The sequence below is a fragment of the Mustela nigripes genome, chromosome 4 (genome assembly GCF_022355385.1).
Source record: "Mustela nigripes isolate SB6536 chromosome 4, MUSNIG.SB6536, whole genome shotgun sequence".
Classification (NCBI taxonomy): domain Eukaryota; kingdom Metazoa; phylum Chordata; class Mammalia; order Carnivora; family Mustelidae; genus Mustela; species Mustela nigripes.
The window spans coordinates 89,364,819-89,387,113 of record NC_081560.1 but is presented as its reverse complement, the minus strand read 5'-3'; the positions used below and the strand labels follow the sequence as shown (position 1 = coordinate 89,387,113).

Sequence of the window (22,295 nt, the reverse complement as noted above, 5' to 3'; positions counted from 1 at the left end):
ATTCTCTCTGCATTTATTAACTGACATTCTTCTGTAAAGAGAAATTTCCATCCTTTTTATTATTTTAAGTTTTTATTTAAATTCCATTTGGTTAACCTACAGTGTAATATTAGTTTCAGATACACAATATAGGGATTCAATACTTGAATACAATACCCAGTGCTCATCACAAGTTCATCTTTTTTAAACATTTGAATTTTCACTATGACTAATGAATTATTTTTTAATCAATATTTTATGATCCATTACCATCACTATCATTCAGGATGGTCAGATGTTCCCAAATCTTTTTGGGGAAGCCCCTTCCAGTCAAGGTCCTATGTACTTTGACCAGTCTCCATTTGTCTTTGAACATTTCTTTGCTCTCTGGCACAGTATGTACCGGATATACCTTGTGCTTTTACTGCTCCAAATATGGATGACCCTTTTCCTCAATGAGCCCTGGTTTCTCTTATTGGGGAATGGTGCATGCAAATCAGAATTTGGGTGTTAGGTGTACTCATTTCTATTTAGGAGTCACTGTCCCTTCGCCCTTTCAGTGGACAGAGTTGAGAAATTCCTTTGATCCCATTGCATATTTGAATCTTTATTCTGTTTATGGTGAGAATCTTCACTTAGTCTATTGCAAACTACATCTAAAGTAGTCTCAGGATTGCTGTGTGAGCAAAAAACTGCTAAGTACTATTATTATTTACAATTCTTTTTGCCCCTAAGACATATCTCACTAAAGTTAGGGTTCTGTAATTAAAAATTATCTCAATTAATTGTTTTTCCCAGTGTGGTTGTGTTATCAATTTGATATACAGTTGGTTTCATTTGTTTTGATATTTATTTGCATTTTTTAGGGTTTGCTTTTTCCATTCTCTTTAAACTTACATTTATTTTGGGGCACCTGGGTGGCTCAGTGGGTTAAGCCGCTGCCTTCGGCTCAGGTCATGATCTCAAGGTCCTGGGATCGAGTCCCACATCAGGCTCTCTGCTCAGCAGGGGGCCTGCTTCCCTTCCTCTCTCTCTGCCTGCTTCTCTGTCTACTTGTAATCTCTGTCTGTCAAATAAATAAATAAAATCTTAAAAAAATAAAATAAAATAAACTTACATTTATTTTAAAATATGTAAAACAGGGGTGCTTGGGTGGCTCAGTCGATTAAGCATCTGCCTTTAGCTCAGGTAAGGATCCCAGGTTTCTGGGATCAAGCCCCACATTGGGCTTCCTGCTCAGCTGGGAGCCTGCTTCTCCTTCTGCCTGAGGCTCCACCTGCTTGTGCTGTCTCTGTATCTCTCCCTCTGTCAAATAAATAAATAAAATCATTTAAAAAAATAAAATACATAAAACATTTACATGGCTCATAAAGACTCACCACTTCTATCCCCATTCCTTTCACCTTGTATGTCCCCTACCACTCCTACTGCCACTTTTAGAAAATTATTTTCATTAATTACTGTCTTTTGTTTTAGCTTTCCTCTCTCTCAGTGTGTGTGTGTGTGTCTGCGTGTGTATCCTGTGTGCCCAAGTGTGAGATCTTATTTTCCTTCCTTTCTTAAACATAAAACGTTTCGAATCCTTTTAATATAAAAGGGTTTTACATATTACTCATAATAAATTCTTAAAGAAGGAACTTATTTCTTTTAGCTTGGGTATGCTTTTTATAACAAAATATTTTGTTATGTTTGAAAATTTTTATTTTTCATATTTGTCACTCATATACAGGGGGACCTGGACGATCTACTATGCCAACCCCCGGAAACACTGCAGCTTTTCGTGCCTCCCTCTGGACCAATATGGAGAAACTTGTGGATCATATTTGTACTGTTTGTGGACAGGTAAATATTTTAGAGAATGGAAAGAACATTAATTATGGAGTAATGCCTTGTTATTCTAAATTGTATGACCTTAAGAAGAGATTCTTAAAATCTCTAAGCATTCACAGTGCCTGCATTAGCTGATTATAATATATGTAGAGGCTCTAGCACAGTGCCCTTTTCCTTCCCTGGCTGCTTCTAGTGTCTAAGCTTTACATTTGTTTCATTTTGAAAATACCCAGTTATGTACATTCTCCCCCTTTCTGCTGTTTGTAGGTACAACATCTACAAAAGATATTAGCCAAGAAGAGAGATCCTGTTTCTCATATTTGTTTCATTGAAGAGATAGTTAAGGTACATTTAAATATTTTTATCTCTTCATTGATAACTGCAGGAAGATATGACCAACATTGTTTGTGTTCTTACCTTATAGAATGGCTGCATGTCGGATAGCCAAAGGAATTGTTTTTTTTTTCCTTTCTTCTTTCTTTTCTTTTTCTTTTTCTTTTTTTTTTTTTTTTTTTTGAGAGAGAGAGTGTGTGTGTGTTCAGGGTGGGAAAAAGGCAAAGGAAGAGGGAGAGAGAAAATCCCAAGCAGGATCCACATCAGTGCAGAGCCTGATGTAAGGCTTGGTCTCATGACCCTGAGATCAAGACCTGAGCAGAATCCAAGAGTCAGATGTTTAACTGAGCCATCCAGGCACCCCTGGAATTGTATTTCTTAACAACAAAAAGCTTTCTTTATGACATATGTATAAGCACACTTGTTCTTTGAATAGATGCTACCAGTAATACTTTTTATAGACTTAATTTCTAAAATGCATAAACTAATTACTGATTTTCCATCATATAAATTATTCATTGTAAATGTTTTTAAAAAGTTCCATTAGAGAAAATTTGGGTGAATGAGAAATTTAATTAGTGGTCATTATAAAGTCTTATAAACTCTTTGCTGAAAATGATGGAGTCCATTCAGTTGTTAATTTTTCTTATAAAGCACTTTGCTATATTCCATTTTTCATATTCTGAAATTCTTCCTTCTTTCATCTACCAATCCACTGGCCTCATGGGTCTTAAAAATTTCTTCCATGCATAGAAATCCAACTCTACATTGTATTCATTCATCCTGACATTTTTTAATAAGGAATAAAGAGTAATTAATTATTCTATTCGTCATTTAATCCTGACACATAAGTGTTCAAAAAAAAATTCAGTAAGTTTCCAGTGTTACAATATAGATCATTTCCTTTGTTAAGTCCAAAATTTAAGCATTTTATATGTTGTGTTGTGGATCTCCAAGACCACCCCCACGTTTGGTAATTTGCTGGGATTCAGAGCATTCAGCGTATAGTTGTGCTTGTGGCAATGATTTCTTACAGTGAAAGGATATGAATCAAAAAAAAAAAACCAGCTTCATGAAAGGAAAGTCAGCAATAGGGAAAGAGCATATAGGTGCAACCAGGTGCAGGCTTCTAAGAGTCCTCTTCCAGGACCCACAGACAGGACACCTTTAATTCCTCCACCAACAAGTGTGTAAAATGTCCTCTAGGGAAGTTCACCTTGCACCTAGGAGTTCAAAGTTTTAATGAGGAATCAGTTAACTGCCTGGCATGTACCAAAATTCCAGACTCCCAAAAGAAAGCAGTTGTCAACATACACCACATTATTTGTATAAACAGTTTAGGTATAGTGAGCATTCTTATCAGAAAATCACGAGGATGCTCTCAAAATCCAAGTCCCAGGTACCAGCCAAGAACTACCCTCACAAGCAGGTATTTCTAACTACAGCAATCTCAGACTTGCTGGGCAAATTCGTTTTTGCATGTGTACTTACAGTAGTATATGCCCACTTCCATTATCCTGCTTTATATTTGCCTTTTAATTGTATGAGAGAAACAATAAGGTGCTTTTGTCAATTTGTATAGTAATTAATTTTTTAAAGTTTTTTAAAAGTCCACTCAGTTAACATACAGTATCATGTTGATTTTAGATGTAGATTATAGTGATGCAGCGATTCCATATGTCTCCCAGTGCTCATTGTCAACAACTGCACTGCTTAATCCCCAGCACCTATTTCCTCATCCCCCACCCTCTTCCCCTCTAGAAACCATCAGTTTGTTCTCTATAGTTAAGAATCTGTTTCTTGATTTGTCTCTCTCTTTTTTTTTTCCCTTTTGCTCGTTTTTGTTTCATAAATACTTTATGCAGGTGAAATCATACGATACTTATCTTTCTCCAGCTTATTTTGTTTAGCATTATATTCTCTAGCAAATGGCAAAATCTCATTCTTTTTTATGGCTGAATAATATTCTGTCTGTCGTTTGCACCACACCTTTTTTTCCCTGGTGTCTTTATCTGGTTTTGAGATCAGGGTAATGCTGGCTTCATAAAATGAATTTGGAAGTTTTCCCTCTTTTTCTATTTTTTGGAACAGTTTGAGAAAAATAAGTCTTAACTCTTCTTTAAATGTTTGGTAGAATTTGCCTTTGAAGCCATCTGTTCCTGGACTTTTGTTTGTTGTGAGCTTTTAAGTTACTGAGGCAATTTCTTAGCAGGTTATCGGTCTGTTCAAGTTTTCTATTTCTTTGTGTTTAAGTTTTGGTAGTTTTTGTTTCTAGAAATTTATCCATTTCTTCCACATTGTCCAATATATTGGCATATAGTTTTTCATAATATTCTCTTATAACTGATTGTGTTTCTGTGCTGTTTCTTATTATTTCTCCTCTCTCATTTGTGATTTTATTTATTTGCATACTCTTTTCTCTCTCTTTCTTTCTTTCTTTCTTTCTTTCTTTCTTTCTTTCTTTCTTTCTTTCTTTCAGAGAGAGTGCCCATATGGGGAGAGGGAGAATCTTAAGCAGACTCCATGCCCAGCACAGAGCCCTACCCAGGGCTTGATCTCACAACCCTGAGATCATGACCTGAGCTGAAATCGGGAGTCTGAAGCTCAATCAATTGAGCCACCCAGACATGCTCTCTTTTTTGTCTTGGTAGGTCTGGGCAGAGGTATATCAATTTTCTTGATTTTTTTTTTTTTCAAAGAACCAGCCCTGGTTTTATTGATTTATTTATTTGTTTCCTATATCATTTATTTCTTGTCTAACCTGTATTATTTCTTTCCTTCTGCTGGTTTCATATATTTTTTAATATTTTTATTTATTTATTTGACAGAGAGAGATCACAAGTAGGCAGAGAGGCAGGCAGAGAGAGAGGAAGGGAAGCAGAGAGCCCAATGTGGAACTCGATCCCAGGACCCTGAGACCATGACCTGAGCCGGAGGCAGCGGCTTAACCCACTGAACCACCCAGGTGCCCCTGGTTTCAGATTTTGTTTGTTGTTCTTTTCCTAGCTCCTTCGGGTGCAATGTTAGGTTACATATTTTCTTGCTTCTTGAGCTAGTCTTGTATTGCTATATATTTCCCTCCTAGTACCACTTTTGCTACATCCCAGAGGTTTTTGAATCATTGTGTTTTCATTTTCATTTGTTTCCATGTACTTTTTTATTTCTTTTGTTTTGTGGCTGACTCATTCATTGTGTACTACCCATTATTAACATCTGTGTGTTTGTGCATTTCCAAGGTTTGATTTACTAGTTTCATAGCTTTGTGGTCAGAAAAGATGCATAGTATGACTTTGATCTTTTTGAATTTGTTGAGACTGGTTTTGTGAGCTAAAATGTGATCTCTTCTGGAGAATGTTCTTTGTGCACCTGAAAAGAATGTGTAGTCTGCTGTTTCAGGATGGAATGTTCTGCATGTATCTCTTAACTCCATCTGGTCCAATGTGTCATTCAAAGCCATTTTTTCTTTGTTGATCTACAGTTTAGATGATCTGTCTATTGATGTAAGTGTAGTGTTAAAGTCCCCTACTGTTACCATTTTATTATCTGTCAGTTCCTTATGTTTGTTATTAACTATTTTTGTATTTGGATACATAAATGCTTACACTGTTATATCTTCTTATTAGATTGTCCCTTTTATGATTATATAGTATCCTTCTTTGTCTTTTGTTACAGACTTTGTTTTAAAGTCTATTTTGTTCAATACAATTATTGCTGCTCCAACTTTCTTTGGAAATCTATTTCATGATAAGTTTCTCTATGCTACAGGTGCCTTTAGGTCTAAAATGAGTCTCTTGTAAGCCCATATAGATGGGTCTTATTTTTTGTTTTTGTTTTTGTTTTTATTTATTTATTTATTTATTTATTTATTTATTTTTAAGAGATAGAGGGAGAGGGAAAGAGCTGGTGGTGCAGAGGGAAAGAGAGAATTCCAACCCAGCCTGGAACCTGAATGGTGTCATATTTTATTTTGTAAGTTCCTTGACAGATATTTTTACAAAAATATTTATTTTTACTGCTTTTGTGTTTCCTACCATCATATTGTTACTGTAGTTTCTCCTTTTCACTGATAAACTCTCCTTTAATATTTCTTGCTTGCTTGGCTTAGTAGTCATGAATTCCACTAGTCTTTGTTTGTCTGGGAAAATTTTTATCTCCCCTTCTATTCTGAATGATAACCTTGCTGCATAGTGTATTATTGACTGCAAGTTTTTTTCCATTCAGCACTTTGAATAGCCAGTCACTTCTGCCTTGGAAAGTTTTTGCTGAAAAATCCCCTGATAGCTTTATGGAGTTTCCCCTTTTATGTAATTGTGTTCTTTTGTCTTGCTCCTTTTAACGTTTTTTCTTTACTGTATTTTGACATTTTAATTGTAACATGTCTTGGTGTGAATCTGCTTTTCTTGATTTTGATGGGGGGTTCTCTCTGCCTCCTGGTTCTGGATATTTGTTTTCCTCCTCAGATTAGGGTAGTTTTCAGCTATTATCTCTTCAGATAAACTTTGTGCCCCCTTTTCTTTGTTGTCTTCTTCTGGGACTCCTATAATGTGAATATTACTCTTTGATAGAGTCACTGAGTTCCCTAAGTCTATTCTAATTTTCTGTCATTCTTTATTCTCTATTTTGTTCATCTTGATTTTTTTCCAATACTCTGTCTCCTAGATCACTGATCTGTTCCTCTGTTTCTTCCAGCCTGCTATTCATTCTGTCCAGTGTGTTTCTCATCTTGTTTATTGAGCTCTTTATCTTTGCTATGATATTCCTTATCTCTGTGTTAAGGGTCTCACTCATGTCTTCCACTTTTTTCTCAAATCCAGTGAATAGTCTAAATCATTACAGTCATTACTCTAAATTCTCTACCAAGCATATCCATTCTGCTTAAATCTCTGGATATGCATGGCCTTGTCCTGATTTTTCATTTGGGATAAATTTCTCTGTCTTTTCAATTTGTCTAAATCTCTGTGCCATTTCTGTGTGTTAGGAAAGTCAGTTATGTCTCCTATTCTTGAAGGTAATGGCCTTATGAAGAAGAGGTCCTATACTTCCCTGCTATGTAGTGTCTTCTGTTCCTCAAGGCATGGCATTTCCAGCAGTGTCTCCACTATGTGCTGCATGTGATCAGCTGTTGTGTCCTGGCTGCTTTATCATTCAGGGCAGTCGTCTACAGAGGCTGTCTTTGCCTGTTGTGGGCAGTGTTTGGTTACTGGCCTGAATGTGACACATTTTACGTAGGTGTCCTCTGGTCTGCTTGTGACTTGAGACCTTTTGGCACTGCTGCTAGAACGGAGACTCTGCAAAACTCTCAGTTTGGGAGATGTGGTGTTGGCAGAGGTTTGGGCTTGTCTTCTGGGGAAGAAGTCCTGCCTCTATGGCTGAGGCAAGTGTGACTAGGAGGGGCAGTTCCACTGGAGTGGGAGGGGGGCCAGCTTGGTGTAAGGAAGTTATATAAGGAGTATGGGCATTGCACTGTTCCCCCAGGTGGCCCTGTGCTTATGTTGAGGGATGCTGGAGGTAAATGGTGCCAACCAGTTCCTTTGTCCCTGGTAAGGTCTCTCCATGAATGCTGCCTCTCTGGGACAAGTTCTGAGATGAGCAGATAACCTACCCACTCTATGCCCTAGGTACTCTTCAGGTCACTGTTTCCATGCTGTATGTCCACACGTTGTTTACCTGCCACCTTTTCAAGAGCAGCTCTAATGCCTCTGAACTCTCCCCAATCCATGCCTACTGGTGTTCAGAACTCTGGGTTTAAGCCCTGCTGGCTATAAGAACTCATGAAAGTCAGCCCCTCTAGCTCTCCAGATCAATTGCTATGGAGATTCATTTTCCACTTGTACTCCCCTGGGTGCTATTCTGTCTCTTGCCTTTCTCCACAATGACAGCTCCCTTTCCACCCCAGTGGCCACAGTCAGTTTCTCTTCCAAACTGTGTCTCCACACTTTCTACCTTCTTTAATGTGCCCTCTTCTCTACCTTTAGTTGTTTCGTCAATCTTCAGGTCTATTTCTGGGGTATTTAGAATGATTTGATAGGTATCTATTTGTATACTTGGTACAAGGAGAGCCTAGGGACCTCCTATTCTCTTGCCATTTTCCCCTCTCTTGTTTTTCGAGAGGGACTTAAATTTTTTTTGCAAGAACTCAAGAAATTTGGCTCCCCTTGCTTTTCTAGCCAGTTGTTATGGGGATTCATATAGTATAATGCATAGTTATTAATCTCCCTTGTGTAGTTATTAATTTTTTACCTTTAGTGGTGGAATGAATGTGAATTAAGAATAAAAACACCGTTCTTTCCTATTTAAAAATATACTCATACACAACATACATTTCTAGTATAGTTATTTGTTCTTTTATGGTTATAGGTAAGCAAATGCACATGCAGTGTTATCATTCATTTCTTCTAATTTTGGTTGCCTTTCTACCCAAATTAATTTATTCTTTATTAGAGTGGCTTGATTCCAAGCCTTTTCTAGGTAATCCTTTGTATGTGTTTTTACTGCTTTTTAATAGTTTGTATTCTACTAACAACATAAAAACAATTATATGAAACCATTATATTTAAGGGAATCTGAAGAAAAAAAACAGAAATAGGAATAGTGCCATTTAAAGATGCTTATGTTTCTGACATTATTTTTTTCTCACATTATTATATTAAAGTTTCTACACAGAAACTCATATATAAATTCTTATCAATTATTATTATGAATAAACTGGCAACTTCTGTGGGCCAGATTTTAAAAGCATGTGAATTACTACCAATTATCAAGGATTATTAGAAACAGAGATATATGCTTTCATTTTAGTCAATCTTTACATTAACTCACAAGATTTCTTACTGAATTAAGAATAAAACCAAGAAAGACTGATTTTTCAAACACTGTTCTTTCCTATTTAAAAATATACTCATATAGGGGTGCCTGGGTGGCTCAGTGGGTTAAGCCTCTGCCTTTGGCTCGGGTCATGGTCTCAGGGTCAAGTGAGATTGAGCCACGCATCGGGCTCTCTGCTCAGCAGGGAGCCTGCTTCCCTTCTTCTCTCTCTCTGCCTGCTTCTCTGCCTACTTGTGATCTCTGTCTATCAAATAAATAAATAAAATCTTTAAATATACATATATATATATATATACACATATATGCTCATATACAACACACATTTGCAGTATAGTTATTTGTTCTTTTATGGTAGTGTTTATGAAAAAAAATTAACTTCCTCTTGGGGTTCAGTGTACTCATGTATATTCAAAAAAGATCAGTCTTTTGTGAAAAGTCCAAAGTAACTTTTGATCCTAAATACTTGGGATTTCCAGGGCAAGAAAAAAATAAAAAACAAAACAAAATAAAAGCCCTCAAAATACCTGTTACATATTGCAGAAATAGCACATAAACTTCACTGTATTTAGTATAATTTCTTGAGTTTTTTCCTTTATTGCAAAGTTATGAACAGATACTTTTTGCTAATTATATAACTACCATGTAAGAACATTATTATTCTAGTGAAAATAATTTTTGATGGCAACAGAATCTTTGTAGAAAGTGCAGGATATCTAGTGTGAGTGGAGTTCCCAAATAATGATCCTTAAAGCCTTCAGAGAACTTTTGAGTAGAAGATGATGTGTATCTGGTGCTCTGGGTCATTGAAGAGTGGTATCTGGACCATTGTTTCTAAATATTTGTGTAATCTCTTTTTGAGGAAAAGGTTATAAACAGAAAGTTCTTACACCACTAGCTTTTGCAATTTAAAGGTTTTTAGGGAGGAAATATCTTAGTATTGAAATTTCTAATTTAGTGCTTTCGTCTTTTTAACCAGTGACTATATGTTAAAAATTAAACAAAATTGTAAATAATTCAAGATGAAACTTACTAAAATTATGCCACATGCTTTCTATAGTATCTGTTTAGGAATTAAGGGTTTTTTTCCTCAGATTATTTCTAGTAAATACCTTTTGAGATTGGAATCTATCTAGAAGAGTTTTTTTAAATGTGTTTTTTAAAATTTTAAAATATTTATAAGTAGTTTTGAAATTTACTGAAAGCTAAATTAATAAATACTTTCCATTTGATTTATAATAGGAAATAGTTCATACCAACCATTTGTGTCATCTTTATACTGATATATTCTTTATCACATGAATATAAAATAAAACTGGACCAATTATATCAGGTATAACAATTTTAGGAATATAAGTTAAATGTGGAGCCCTTTTGAAAGCTTTTCCTTAAGAAGATAACTAATTCTACTTCTGCTTAATTTAATAAATGTCCTGGCTAACTTGTAGAACAGACTCTTATTTTAAGTTTATAGTATAATTTGAAAAGATATATTCATACCTGTCAATTGCTCAATTTTGGTGTCATTTAAAACTAGTTAGGAGTTCTTATGTCACTATTATAATTATCAATACTGTATATAACCCTTTGTTAAAGTGAGTGTAGCAAAGTATTGACAAAGTATTAGGATCCACAGGATATTATCAGGATCCACAAGATATGATACTTTCATTTTCTAAGCCAGCAATTTTTATCACCAAACATAGTCTTGTAATCATGTGTAGGATGTATTAGGCTAAATTTGGAATGTGTTCAGCATTTTAAGCAGCTATAGTACTAATGAGAATTTTAACTGTGAAAAAGAATGTGTTTTGTTTTCCTCTTTTAGACATATCAAATGATTTCGTGATAGAATTAAAGATTCAGAAAACTTTTAGGACATCCAACCGTGAAATCTTTTTAATATTATTAGAAGAATGTTAACTCATTTATCTGTGGCATCTTAATTTGATTAAAAAATCAAGTAACAATAAGCTGATTACGTTTCTAAGTCAGATATCCTCAGTAAGTAATTTATAAAGGTGAAAAGACTGTTGCTTTTATTCGTGTAGGGACTGGATCCGGTGAAGAGTCCCCTTACTACAGTATAAATAAATTCTGGGTACATTGGAAAAAAACATATATATATACACACATAAACATCATACACTCTTGGGCCTGTAAAAGGTGAGAGAATCTCTGAGGGGCAAAGATACATATACACATATTCTTATGCAGGTCAAATATCTATATATGACATATTTAAAGAATACAAAATGGAATAAAAAATGAGAAACAAAAGACTTAAAAATGACCAGGTAGTTCTTTAAAAAGAACCAAATAGAACATTTAAAAAATTAAAAATAAAATCACTGAAATAAAAAAATTGAGCAGATAGATCATACAGATATTCTATAAAGTCAAAGAATGAATTAGATACTGACAAAATTAATGAAATTATCCAGAATGCAGCATAAGTGAAAGATATGGGAAATATGAAAGGTTAAAAATTATGGAGGATTAAATGAGGTTTTAATATAAGGCTGTAGTTGGAAAAGGAAGGCCAGCAGACTAAAACAACAACAACAACAACAAAAACCTGTATGGTTAGCTCAATACATGCAGGAAAAGCATTTGACAGAATCCAACATCCATTCCTGATAAGAACTCTTAGCAAACTAGAAATAGAAAGGAGCTTTCTCAACCTGATAAAAGACATTTAGGAGCAAGAAACAGGTAAAATCATAATCATGAGGGCTGAATGCTTCTCTCCTAAAACCAGGGAGCAGACAAGGATTTCTTTCTATTCTCACTACTTCTATTTAACGTTATCCTAGCTAGTGGAATGGAGTAAGGAGAAGAAAGGAAAAATTTCCAGTTTGGAAAGGACAAAATAAAATGGTCTCCATTTAGAGATGACATCATCATCTATTTAGAAAATTTGATGGGATCTTTAAAAAAAAAAAAGCTAGAACTAAGAAGTCACTTACTGCAAGATTACAGAATACAGGTCAATACAAAAAAATCAATTTCTGTGTATTAGCAATGTACAATTGAGAATTAAAATTTAATAATTCCTATATAGTAGCATCAAAGAATATAAAATACTTAGGAATACTTAGGAATAAATCTGTTGAAAGATGAATATCATCTGTATACTGAAAACTAAAATATTGCTGAAATTAAAGAAGACCTAAGTAAATGGAGAGAGATACCTCACTTATGGTTTGATAGATTCATTGTTGTTAAGAAGTCCATTCTTCCCAAACAGATCTATAATCAGATGTTTTGGAGAAGTTGACAGGCTGCATCTAAAATTCAAATAGAAATACAGAGGACCTAGGATATCCAACACAGCTTTGAAAAGAAAAGCAAGTGTGGCGTTGTTAAGTTAGAGACCCAGATCATTGATGCAGAGTAGTAAAAAAAATTTACTCACACATATATGGAAAACTGATTTTCAAAAAAAGTTGCAAAAGCAATTCAGTGGTGATACAATACTCTTCTTAACAAATAATGCTGGAACATATGGATACCCAGATGTAAGACTTAAAATTCTAAAACTGATTGGAGAAACAAAATAAAAACTTTGTGACCTTGAGGAGGCAAAGATTTCTTCAATGGAACACCAAAAGCTTGAGCCATAAAAGAAAAAACAACCTGGTATTTTGGACTTACTCAAAATTAAGAATTTCTGCTCTGCAAATTACTTCATTAAGAGAATACAAGACAGGTATATACTGAGAGAAAGTATTTGCAAATCATATATTTAATAAAGAACTTCTGTCTAAAAAATTCTCAGAACTCAGAAAGCATTCAGCTTCTATTTTTGTCCTATTTTAAAAATAGATTCAAAGGGATATTTTACAGAGAGATGTCAAATAAGCACATACCTAAAATTTGTAAGACCTGACCATATCAAGTGTTGGTGCTGGTGAGCTTATAGAATGACTGGAATTCTCACATACTGCTGGTGGGAAAATTGTGCAACCACTTTGGAAAACAGTTTGACAGTTTCTTAAAAAGTTAAACATATACCTACTATGTAACTCAGCAATATACCCCCATGTATTCAAGAGAAATGAAAGAATAGTGCCATAAAAGACTTGCATGCAAATGTCCACTAGCAGATTTTTATTTAATAGCCGGTAACCTTAAACAACGGATGTCCATAAACATGTGAATGGATAAGTTAATCATGGTAAAGGTATATAATGGAAAGTGATCAGCAACAAAAAGAAATGTGGACTACTGATACATGTGAAAACATAATTAACCTCAAAATTATGTTGAATGGAAGACTCCAAAGAGAAAATGATGTATTCTACAGTTCTGTATATTGGCAGTCCTTGCTTTACAGGGGACTGTGTTTACTGAAACTAATTATGCACATTCAAACTATGTCCTTACTTTGCACAGTTCTGATATACACGAGTTTCTGTTAACACAGTACCGTGCACAACAAGGACTGGTTGGAATGCAAAATTGTGGAAAATACAACTAATCTATCATGATAGAAACAGGTCAGTGGTTATACAGGGAAGAGATGGGGTGGAGGAGGTTGAGGAGCTGCAGAGGGAGGAATTAAAATGGGGGAAAAGATACTAGTAGATTGTTTAACTGAGAAGTATGCAGATGAGTAATGATCATATACATAAAAACCTCAATATTGATCATTAGGGAAACACAGATAAAAACTCTAGTGAGGTTCCACTGCACAACCAGTGGAATCAGAACAACTATCAGTAAGTAGCAAGTGTTGGTAAAGATGTAGAGAAATTGGAACACTCATATATTACTGGTGCAAAAGTAAAATAGTACTGCCAGTTTGGGAAACATTTTGGCTGTTTTTTCATATACACTCTCCTTATGATCCAGCAGTTGCATTCCTAGGTATTTACCCAGAAGAAATGAAAACATGTGTCCACAAAGAAGGTCTCTACACACTGTTTAGAGCAGCATTAATCATAATAGCCAAATACTGGAAACAGTCTCTGTGTCTATCAACTGGTCAAAGGATAAACAAAATGTCATGTATTTATATAATAGATTACATTCCACAATAATAGGAAACAAAATACTTACATATCAGACTACATGGTTAAACCTTAAAAACACTTTAAGTGAAAGTAACCAAACTCAAAAGAGTACATGTTGTAAGATTTTGTTTATATGAAATTTCTGTAAAAGCAAAACTATAGATAGAAGGCAGATAAATTATTGTCCCTGGGTGTTGGAGTAGGGTTTGATGGATGAATGGGTAAGGAGGGAACTTTTGTGATGATGGGATTGTTCTAAAAGTGGACTGTGCTGATGGTGCACAACTGCATGAATTCCCTCAAAGTCCTCTATCTTATTAAGAGCTGATACTCAGAATATATACATTATATGGATTACAATATGTATTTTGCATTGTACCAACTCAAAATAAGAGAACCGAATACTACCATGGTTATTTAAAGAAATTGCTGGTTCTGGGTTTGGACCTAAGAAAATTGAAGATGAGCATGGACTATCTTGTGCTAGAAAATAAAGAAATGCTCCAAAACAGATCATCACAACAAGTAAGGACAGTAATGGATTTTAACCTATTGAATAAAATAAAAATTCAGAGGTCCATATGTCAAACTAGACAAACAGATGGACTGACAAGTGAGAAGGGAAAGCTCTCCCTTAAAATGGACTGTGAACTGATGAAAACAGACCAATGAAATTAAAAAACAACTGTTTTTCAACTATTATAATAAAATGTGATTGAGGCAGTAATCAGTGGATGCTAAATCTGGAGGAAGGAGAGTTTGAGAAGGAACAGTATATTTACATGGTATGAAGTTGTCTCCCAGTAATTACTTATTAATTCCACAAGGAAAGGTAGCAACTATACAGTAAAAGAATTAGATAACACTTTATGTAATCACAATTAATACCCACAACACCCTGAAAATATACATGATATCCCAAGAACATATTATTTATGTTGTATTCCAGACAAAGATGCATAACCTGAGTCTAATTGTGTGGAAACAAGATAAATAAAAGCTTTTGGACAATTGTAAAATAACTAGTGTTCACTGCTTAAAAATATCAGTGATATAAAAGATTAAAAATAGTTTCATAGTAGGTAAGACCTTATATAAAAAGTTATGACAGCTAACTAAAATACCTAAAATAACTAAAATACCTTAAAAAACTAAAATACTAAAATACCTAACTAAAATACCTCATCTAGTTCCTGTTGCAGAAAAAAATGCTTTATTATAAAAAACACTGGACAGTTCATGAAATAGGAATATGAATGGTATAGGAGATATATATGTAACAAGGTTAAAAATCCCAAGTTTGATAACTGTAGTATGGGTATTTCAAAGGATGTCTTTATTCCTAGTGGGTCACTTAATTATTTAGTGGTACAGAGCTCTGATGTACAACTTACTATCAGATGTTTTTGAATGAGTAAGAGAGAGCGAGTGAGAGAGAATGGTGGTGATAAAGTAAATGTGGCTCAATGTTAGTTAACAAGTGGTGAGTTGGAGTGAACAAACAGTAGGATTTGTGGAGGGTGGTTATTCTTGGGGCTTCTCTTTAAAAATTTTCCGTAAAATTTTTCTCTAAGTTCAAAATGTAAACTTTGAAGGAAAAAAGGTCCCATAAAAAACTTCATGCCAACAGATTTTCTAAGGCAGGTGAAATGAACACATTTCTAGAAAAACAGAACATGCCAAAATTGTTAAACTAGAATTGGACCCTATGCATAGTCCTTTAACCTTCAAAGGAATTGAATTGCTAGTTCAAAGTCTTTCTACCAGAAACCAGTAGTCTCAGATGGTTTTTCAAGCGACCTCTACCAAAATTGTAAGGGCTTTCATTCTTTTTCTTTTTTTAAGAGAAGAAAACTCCCTCCCTCATTTTATGAGACTAAAAAGTGGCCTTTATACTAAACCAATTAAGGATTATAAGATAGGGAAATTGTAGTCCAGTCATGCTCAGGCACACACACTGAAACTTCTAGTACACCAAGCATAGCAGTGAGTAAAAATTATACAGCTATCTCAGTAGATAACAAGAGTATTTGACAAAATTCATGACGATAACAAATACTAGCAAGCTAAGAGAAATGGGCTTTCTTAAGTTGATAAAGGATTTCTAATTAAATCTTTAGCAGTCATGATTCTTACCAATAAAATGTGGAAAGCATTGACTTTAGTTAGGAAAAAAGCCAGATGCCCACTGTCCCTGCTGCTTTTCAACATTGCCCTCCAGGACCAACCCAACATAATAAGAGAAGAAAAATAAATTAATAGATTTCAAAAATCCCAGAAGAGTTCATTCCTATTGCTTTTCTGTACATCTGAACAAATCTTAGATCTATCAGGGTCAACAGAAGGCTACATGTCTATCTCTTGAAAATTGAGCTAGTCTAGGACTGCCTATAATTTAAAATTAATCTGTACCAATTATTTCTCTATAAACTTTTTCATACCACGTATCAAATGTTGACTTTTGAAAGTCCTGGACATGAACACAACTGTAAATACAACAGTTTTTGTACTGATTAGGATCATCTGTAATACCTCTTCTCAGCCACATTTAGCAAACTGTTAGGGTGGATGGAGGGAGGCTCTCACCAAACACTTTTTTCTCATTTGAGTGAAGACACTTACTTTATTTTTATTCTCTCTCAATGATTGCTTATTATATGATAATAAATATTAAAATACCCCAAACACTTAACTTCCATATGATACACTTATCATTTTTTGCCAAAGTTGTAATACTAGACCCTTTTTCTGTATTAAACAATTAGAACCTTGGTAAATATTTACATTGTTTCACCATTCCAAGCAGGTGGGTCAGTATTCTCCCTTTGTTGCAGTTGTAGAGAAGCTGCGGTGAGTAGACATGTATGAGTAGAAGTTAAGAAAATGTGCAGACACTTTTAAAGTGTTTAAATACCCTTAAAGTCACTCTAATTCTTCTCTTTTTGCTTTTATTTTCCCCCTGGGAACTGCTTAAGTAAAAAAAAAATTTTTTAAAGATTTTATTTATTTGACAGACAGAGATAACAAATAGACAGAGAGCCCGATGTGGGGCTCGATCCCAGGACCCTGGGATCATAACCTGAGCCGAAGGCAGAGGCTTTAACCCACTGAGCCACCCAGGTACCCCAAGTAAGATTTTATTTATTTATTTGTCAGAGAGAGAGAGTAGGTGAGAGAGAGAGTGCACAATCAGGGGGAGCGGCAGGCAAAGGGAGAAGCAGGCTCCCCCCTGAGTGAGAAGCCCAATGCTAGACTCGATCTTAGGATCCTGGGTTCATGACGTGAGCCGAAGGCAGATGTCCAACCAACAGAGTCTCCCTGGCATCCCCTTAAATAAAATTTCTAATTCATGTTTTACCTATAAAACAAAATATTATCTGATACTGAAATGAACATATTATAAAATATAATTGAATGCTTTGCTGGGCACTGGGATAAAAAGTTGACCAAAGTGACATAGTCCTTGCCTTTAGACAACTTATTTTCCTGGTGGTTTCCTCTCCAGTCATACTTGTTCCGTTTGTGGAACCCTTCACAGGGATATACTTGTTACGGTATTCTTTTAAAATACTAACAGAGAATACCTTTTAATAGTTTATAGTGGTGAAATATTAAAGTATCTGAAGAAGGAAAGCTTATTGTAGAAAGACCTATAGAAAGACTTCTGTAGTAAGTTTATTCTTGGTATGCAAAAATGATATTTAGACTCTGTAGAAGAACTGAACTTTCTCTCAAGAGTCATAGACTTCTCTAACCAGTAACCAATTATGGTTCCTCAAAATTCTCTGCAGCATCAATTAGTTTATGTAGGGATTAAAGCTACTTAAGTACAGGGCACCTGGGTGGCTCAGTGGGTTAAAGCCTCTGCTTTCTGTTCAGGTCATGATCCCAGATCGAGCCCCACATCAGGCTCTCTGCTCAGCAGGGAGTCTGCCTCCTCCTCTCTCTCTGCCTACTTGTGATCTCCCTCTGTCAACTAAATAAATCTAAAAAAAAAAAAAAAAAGAAGCTAAAGTACAAATGAAAGACATTAATAGTTCTATTAAGTTACTAGCAGGAGTACTTTAGTTAGGCTTAATGTGTATTTCTGTTATAAAAAGAAATCTTGTCTTAGGCTACTTGCTCAAACAGAAATCTGATCCTGAAATGAAATGTTGTTTTCTTTTTAGTAATCCAATTAGTTAAGATTTGACATATGATAAATCTATTTCTAATTTTTTGAGGAACTCCCATAATGTTTTTCCATAGCAGCTGGCCCATTTTACATTCCCATCACAGTACACAAGGGTCCATTCTTCCACATCCTTACCAACAGTTATTACTTTCTGGGTTTTGATAGTGGCCATCCTAACAGGCATAAGGTCATATCTGATTACGGTATTTTTTTGCATTTCCTGATGATTAGTGATAATGATCTTTTCATATGTTTGTTGACTAGTTGTATTATTTTCTTCGGAGAAATGTTTATTCATGTCCTTTACACATTTTTTTTTAAGATTTTATTTATCTATTTATTTATTTCACAGAGAGATCACAAGCAGACAGAGAGGCAGGCAGAAAGAGAGGGGAAAGCAAGCTCCCTGCCTAGTAGAGAGCCTGATGTGGGGCTTGATCCCAGGACCCTGGGATCATGACCTGAAGACAGAGGCTTTAACCCACTGAGCTACCCAGGCGCCCCTACAAATATTTTAATGGAGTTGTTTCTTGTTGTCATTGTGTTGTAGGAATGTTCTGTTGGCTTTTTTGTTTGTTTGTTTTTAAAAGTAAGCTCTACACCTGGTGCTTCAGTTCTTGACCTTAACAGGATTAAGGGTCTCATGCTCAACAGACTGAGCTAGCCGGTTGCCCTGTAGGAGTTCTTCATGTATTCTGGACTTTAAGATACATGGCTAACAAGTATTTTCTCCCATTCTGTATGTTGCCTTTTCTTTCTGTTGATTATTTCCTTTGCCACACAGATGTTTTGAAGTTTGATGTAGCGCCATTTGCCTAATTTTGCCTTTGATGCCTGTAATTTTGATGTTACATCCGTGAAATCACTGCCAAATCCAATATCATGAAGCTTTTCCCCTATGTTTTCTTTTATAAGCTTTGTAATTGTAGGTCTTATATTTGGGGCTTTGATTCATTTTGAATTTTTAAATGTGGTGTAAACCAAAAAGGTCTGCTTTCTTTCGAACGTGGATACCAGTGCAATCCTTTTGCCATTGTGTAGTTGCTGCACATTCATAAGAGATCATACAACCATGTATGTGAGGATTTATTTCTGGGCTCTTTGGTCTGTTACATTTGTTTATATGTCTGTCTTTATACTAGTACCATATTGGTTTTTATTTGCTTTGCAATATGTTTTGAACTCAGGAAGTCTGACACCTCCAGCTCTGTTTTTCTTCCTCAAGATTGTTTTGGCTATTTGGGGTCCTTTGAGATCCCATGTGAATTTTAAATGGTTTTTTTTTTTTCCTATTTCTGCAAAATATTCCTTTGTGATTTTGATAGTGATTACATTGAAACTTTAGGTTGCTTTGGTTACTATGTACATTTTAACAGTATTAAGTCTTCCAACCCAGGAACACTGGATAATTTTTTATTTATTTGTGTCATCTTTAATTTCTTCCAGCAATGTTTTGTGGGTTTATTTGTACAGTCCTTTACCTCCATGGTTGAGTTTATTCTAAGTGTTTTATTCTTTTTGTTGCTTTTGTGAGTGGGATTACTGTCATGATTTCCTCTTCAGGTTGTTGTTGTTAGTGTGTAGAAATGCAACTGATATTTATGAATTGGTTTTGTGTTCTGCAACTTTGGCGAATTCATTTATTCTAACAGTTTTTTAAATGGACCCTTCAGGGTGTTGTACATACAAGGTCATGTACCTTCTACTTTTCTCTTTCCCTCCCAAGGAAGAATCTGCAAGTTGGAGTTTTCCTCCCAGTTCTGAGCTTGCTAGCTTGAGAGAGGAACTGACATGATTGAAATGCTTTTTATTACCATTTCAATGCCCCTTTTCTTGACTTAGAGCTTGTGTGGGGTCCTGTGACTTCTTAACTGGTTTCTGGAATTCTAGTAAGAGTTTTAGACCATATATTTTTCTTAAGTCAGTGTTTTTGTGGATGAGCGGAAGATGGTCTTCCTGTTCCACCATCTGATGTCACAGAATCTCTTGGTTTTTTTAAAATAAGATATTGACAAGAGTTTTACTATTTTTGCTTTTCTGCTTTTTGAAGGAGGAAACAGTAGGCATATATTTGCCTCACTGTTTGGTTGATGCAAAATGAGAAAGAAGTAGGAAATAAGAGCTAGATATGTGAAAAGTCGTTTCATATAGTACATTACTTATCATGTTAATTCTGTCGACTAGAGAGGATTAAGCCATGCATGTTAATTTGATATTTTAAGGCAAGCATTCTATTATTTCACTTTAATTTGTATCTCCTTTATTTAACAACAGAAACTAAAGATCTTTAAGGATCTGAATTTCAGCATGAAATCGTGTGTAAGCATAGGTCAAGATGCATGCTTTTGTGTATATGTACATGTCTGTATGTGAGTAATGAATATGAATGTTTGGATTTTCTTAGTCATGTTGGTACTAATTTAAGTGATTGTAAAAGAATTCAGGCATGTGTTTATATTCTGGGGGAGGGGAAAATAAATAAATAACACCATAACTAAAGTCTATAGTAAAATATATTTTTTCTAACAGTTTAATTTATCTAGGACATAATATACATGAAACTTAAGACTATAATAAACCTTTTAAAGACACATGATTTTAAAAGATTTAATGAAATTGCTTTTGATAGAGTCTGGCTTATTTTTTATATCAAAGTTTCCAGTTGTTACTCTATTTATTTTAGATTATATTTCCATAAAAATGAGTTTTTGCATTGAGAGGAATCCTTTAACTGTAAGAACATGTATATCTTTTATGGAATCTTATTTCCTCAAAGTGAAGAAGAAATGAAATGGAAATTTTTAGTAGTTCTTTAAGTAGTGTTGTCTGTATAGCATATATTTATAAGCAAATGATTACTTTTTGTTAAGATTATAGTAAAATATCTCAGAACATTAAGAAAGTAAAGTATGTCTAAGTTCTTTACTAAATTGTTATTGAGTGCCTGCCACATTCCATATTACAGGCACTGTGATAATGATTGGAAATTTCAGAATGAGCAGAACAGAAATGGGTACTAATTGGGGAAATAAACATTAAGCAAACAATTGTATAAATGATGGTTTATAATTTGATAGCTTACAAAGACTTACAGAGTCTATGAAAATATATAATGTGGTGACTTCAGTAAATGAATTTTAAAAAGCTTAGATGTTAATGATGAGTTGGGTTGGTGAAAGGGAGAAGTATGCAAAAAGAATGGAACATTATCCTTTTCAGGGACCAACAGATGTCAAGTGTGGCTGGAGGGGGAAGAGCATTTTGTAATGTGCCCAGGAGATGTTCATGTACTATTTTACAGATTTCGAACTTTTATCTTAAGCACAAATAACCTGATTCATATTTATAATTTTTAATGTTAACTACACTGTGGGATATAGATTGAGGGGACCAACTGTAGAGAAAGGTGGCTTGTTGCAGAAATTCAGAAAGAGTTAACGAGGGTTGTGTTAGTTTCCTAGGGCTGCTGTAAGGAAGTTCCACAAACGGAGTGGCTTAATGAGAGAAATGTGTTTTCTCATACCTGGAGGCTAGAAGTCTGAGGTCAGAGTATTTGGCAGAGTTGCTTCTGTCTGAGAGCCACTGGGGAAGGATCTCTTTTTTTCTAGGCCTCTCTCTTTTTGGCTTATAAATGAATGTCCTCTTTCTATGTCTTCAGATCATCTTCCTTCTATATGTGTCTGTGTTCAGATGTCCTCTTCTTATTGGATTAGGGTCCATCCCAATGATCTCATTTTAACTTAATTCTCTAAAGAGAATGATCTTTCAGTATGGTCACATTCTTAGGTATGGGAAGCTTAGGACTTCAACATATGAATTTTGTGGGGAAATGATTTGGCCTGTAACAATGATTAACATTGATGGCAGTGAAAATGGAGACAAGTGGACTGATTTGAGAATTACTTAGGAAATGAAACTGATGTATCTTAGTAATAGATTAGAAATGGTGAGATGGGGAAGGTATCAAGATGACTTTGTTCTGGTTTGACAAAGGTTCTGAGAGATAGGACTGATTTCATTTGGGAGCATAAACTGAGAAGGATATTTTAAGAGGAAAGATGATGAGGGGCTTAGTGATAAAGTGTCCAACTCTTGATCTCAGCTCAGCTCTTGATCTTAGGGTCATGTGTTCAAGTCCC

At 34.9% G+C, this 22,295-nt stretch overlaps 1 protein-coding gene across 1 annotated transcript in view; it reads left to right on the top strand.

The window, feature by feature from the left end:
* The window catches only part of COG5 (component of oligomeric golgi complex 5), a 300,872-nt gene that overhangs the window by 165,506 nt on the left and 113,071 nt on the right, over positions 1-22,295 (top strand). Inside the window, exons 9-10 of the mRNA XM_059397031.1 lie at positions 1,709-1,821; positions 2,077-2,154. Coding sequence (XP_059253014.1) covers positions 1,709-1,821; positions 2,077-2,154 — 191 coding nt within the window. The remainder of the gene's footprint in view (positions 1-1,708; positions 1,822-2,076; positions 2,155-22,295) is intronic.